The 3,230-nt window shown below is 40.9% G+C and overlaps 1 protein-coding gene across 1 annotated transcript; it reads left to right on the forward strand.

The window, feature by feature from the left end:
- Nucleotides 1–221: 221 nt before the first annotated feature.
- Pmar_PMAR010850 (ATP-dependent DNA helicase recQ, putative) lies at nucleotides 222–2,602 on the forward strand (the record flags this gene model as incomplete). Its single annotated transcript, XM_002779482.1, has 7 exons — nucleotides 222–368; nucleotides 422–522; nucleotides 1,088–1,158; nucleotides 1,762–1,844; nucleotides 1,891–1,991; nucleotides 2,273–2,364; nucleotides 2,420–2,602. Coding segments are annotated over 7 exons (778 nt in total), but the record flags the coding sequence as incomplete, so codon positions are not given.
- Between the last annotated feature and the right edge of the window lie 628 nt (nucleotides 2,603–3,230).

Raw genomic sequence — 3,230 nt, forward strand, 5'->3', positions numbered from 1 at the left:
AACTCAATACATGGTGAACCGAACAGTTATGCATATCTACAATTTCGAGACTACGACTACGGACTACGAAACGCTTCTATAGTGTTGATGTCAAGTCATATTGTTATCATGTTGACTTTCACTCTTTATCACTTGTTATCACTTGTTATCACTTGTTATCACTTGTTATCACTCTCAGAAAATTGAAGGTTTTGAAGATACCGGTTTGGTTCACAATGTAGGTATATAACGCCTGAACAAATATCATCAGAAGTATTCAAAAATAACATCCTACAGAGAGTAGCGGCCAACAACACTCTCCTGTATGTTGCCATAGATGAAGCCCATTGTATTTCGCAATGGGGTCATGACTTCCGACCGGCTTATAGGTAACAACACTTTAGGAATTTCGTGGCGCGTGACGTTTTTTGACCATTGTTAGACGTCTGCAAATCTTCCGAAATTTGTGCCCGAATGTACCACTGTTGGCGTGTACGGCTACTTCAACGCCCAAGGTCAGAGACGATGTCATCAAAAGCTTGGGTAAGGACTTATACCATCACTTTACTTCTTAAGCCCATCACTTTACTTCTTAAGCCCATCACTTTACTTCTTAAGCCCATCACTTTACTTCTTAAGCCCATCACTTTACTTCTTAAGCCCATCACTTTACTTCTTAAGCCCATCACTTTACTTCTTAAGCCCATCACTTTACTTCTTAAGCCCATCAGTTTACTTCTTAAGCCCATCACTTTACTTCTTAAGCCCATCACTTTACTTCTTAAGCCCATCACTTTACTTCTTAAGGCCATCAGTTTACTTCTTAATCCCATCACTTTACTTCTTAAGCCCATCAGTTTACTTCTTAATCCCATCACTTTACTTCTTAAGCCCATCACTTTACTTCTTAAGCCCATCACTCTACTTCTTAAGCCCATCACTTTACTGTACCTGGTCAACTGCATTTGTTGGTGACGAAATTAGAACTCTGAGAAACTTTGGGAAATTCTCATTGGTTGCTCTATATTTCTACTCGAATTCGTATGTAAACTCATGAACGAGCATAAATTCCAATACTGCACATCGCTTCACTTGATCTCTTCGACAGGTATGGTCACTCCTAAAATAGTGTCGATGTCGTTCGATCGGCCGAACCTTACTTACAGTATCGTTTTTAAGGTAGGGGGGACTTTATCAATGGTGTAATGGGGCTTATATACATAATATATTCATACTATCCATCTCTCTATATTCAACATTTGTTGCTTTATGTATGCTTTCCCGGAGTCATATTTGAATTTCCATAATCTAGAAAACTGCTAAGCTCAGATGAGGAGACCAACTACATATATATGGAAACAAGTTGTTATGTTATAATATTATATTAAGATAGGGTCATACGCTATACGATAATATACTAATATACCCTAATATGAAGATATAATTAAAGTCTAGTTAATCATAATATCATAAACATGTAAATAAAATACAATTTCAATCAATATACTAACATTACTAACAGTAGAGTTGGAACCCGTCAGACGTTTCGCCCCTCGGGTCTAGACTCTGGGAGTTTCTAATATATATATATTCAATGGAGTTTCACCAGTTTCACGTGGACTGCGAAAAAGGCGATATTCGCGGTGATATGCAGTTGTCGTGGGATATGTTTTCACTGGTGTTTTTCGTATCACTAGGGTGGTGAAACTCCAATGATTTTCCTTAATTGTTTTATTACCACTCTTGCGCGTAGTTGTTTATAATCTCCTATGCTTCCCTTAGGGGGATGAGGATGACGGTATGGATAAAATAGTGCAAGTCGTGAGAGAGGCTCAGATCGATGGTCCAGAGTCCACTGGGATTGTGTGAGTTCTCCGTGGTGTGGTATGTCCTTTTTTTAATTGCTATCAGGTATTGCTTTAGACGAGCTGATTGCGAGAAGGCTGCTGGCCGACTCCAATCGGCTGGCATTGAGGCAGGGGCTTATCATGCGGGCATGCCTGATAGGGAGCGTAAGCATGGCCTGTTTGTCATTGGACTTGAACATTTAGTCAATCGATCAAGTGGTGAAGCTCGCCATGTGTTTAACAAAACTTCATATTTTTCTGGGCGTAGCCGTCTATTTACCTCACGGTTGGTACTTTCGTCGTGTTGTGTAGAGAGATAATTCGTACGCATGCACACTCGAAATGATCCGAATTGCAATATATAGGTCTACCGCCCGCTTCGCAACTAATTAGGCATAGTTGTGCATTATCGGGGTCATTACCATAACTCGATTTTTTATATATAGGCACTCGTATACAGAATGCATGGCTCAGAGGGGGACCAGGTGCTCCCAGAGTTCTGTGTGCGACGATTGCTTTCGGGATGGGAGTTGATAAAGTGAACAATGCTGAATCGAGGAGGCGGTGTTGTTGTTGTTATTACTTGGCATCAGGCGAATGTTCGCTTTGTGATTCACATGACGTTGAGTAAGACTGTTGAGGGATACTATCAGGAGAGCGGCAGAGCTGGCCGTGATGGGAAACCTGCGAAATGTGTAAGTATTACTACAGTGAGTTTGATAGGCAAGAAAATGACTAGGGACGAGAATGACACTGTACGACATCTTTTTCATTAAGTGAGTGCTTGTATCGTCCAACTGATGGACATGCGCACTTCAACTGTGCCGAACCGCATGTAACTGTTCACTAGTTCGGCGTTCTTGCTATTCCGTAACTCATCCTCGGGTACACGCGATTTACTTTCATTGCTAGTCGCTCGCCGTAGGAGACCAGACATGGTGTTTTGTCTCAAGACCCGTTGTTAGGATTAGATAACTCAACAAGAGTTATAAACAAGTGGTTCTCAACTAATGATCAATACAGTAATCATAAAGTATACGCTAGGCTAGCAAGGGAGACTAGTATCACAAGAATCTAAAATTACAGAAGACACTTGTGTACAGTATTTCCTCACACCCGTCTCCTTTTTACCGTCGTTCTTTTACTCTACTACTTCCTGTGGTCATCTATCTATATCTCGTTACTGAGTCATAAGACAAATAATAGTAAATTCATGGCACGAATTCTCTCCAATGTACTCCCACTACGTTCGTTGACGTGCCTTCTTCCTTACTCGTCCACTTGGAGTGCACAGTGTCAATTTCTGGTGTTCGATCCGTCTCTTTGAACCATACTTTCAGGCAGTGTACTATCTCTGTTACTGCATTACCACACTTTTCTCACATCTAGTTGAAATGAGGCTAC

The sequence above is a fragment of the Perkinsus marinus genome (genome assembly GCF_000006405.1).
Source record: "Perkinsus marinus ATCC 50983 genomic scaffold scf_1104296947028, whole genome shotgun sequence".
NCBI lineage: Eukaryota > Perkinsozoa > Perkinsida > Perkinsidae > Perkinsus > Perkinsus marinus.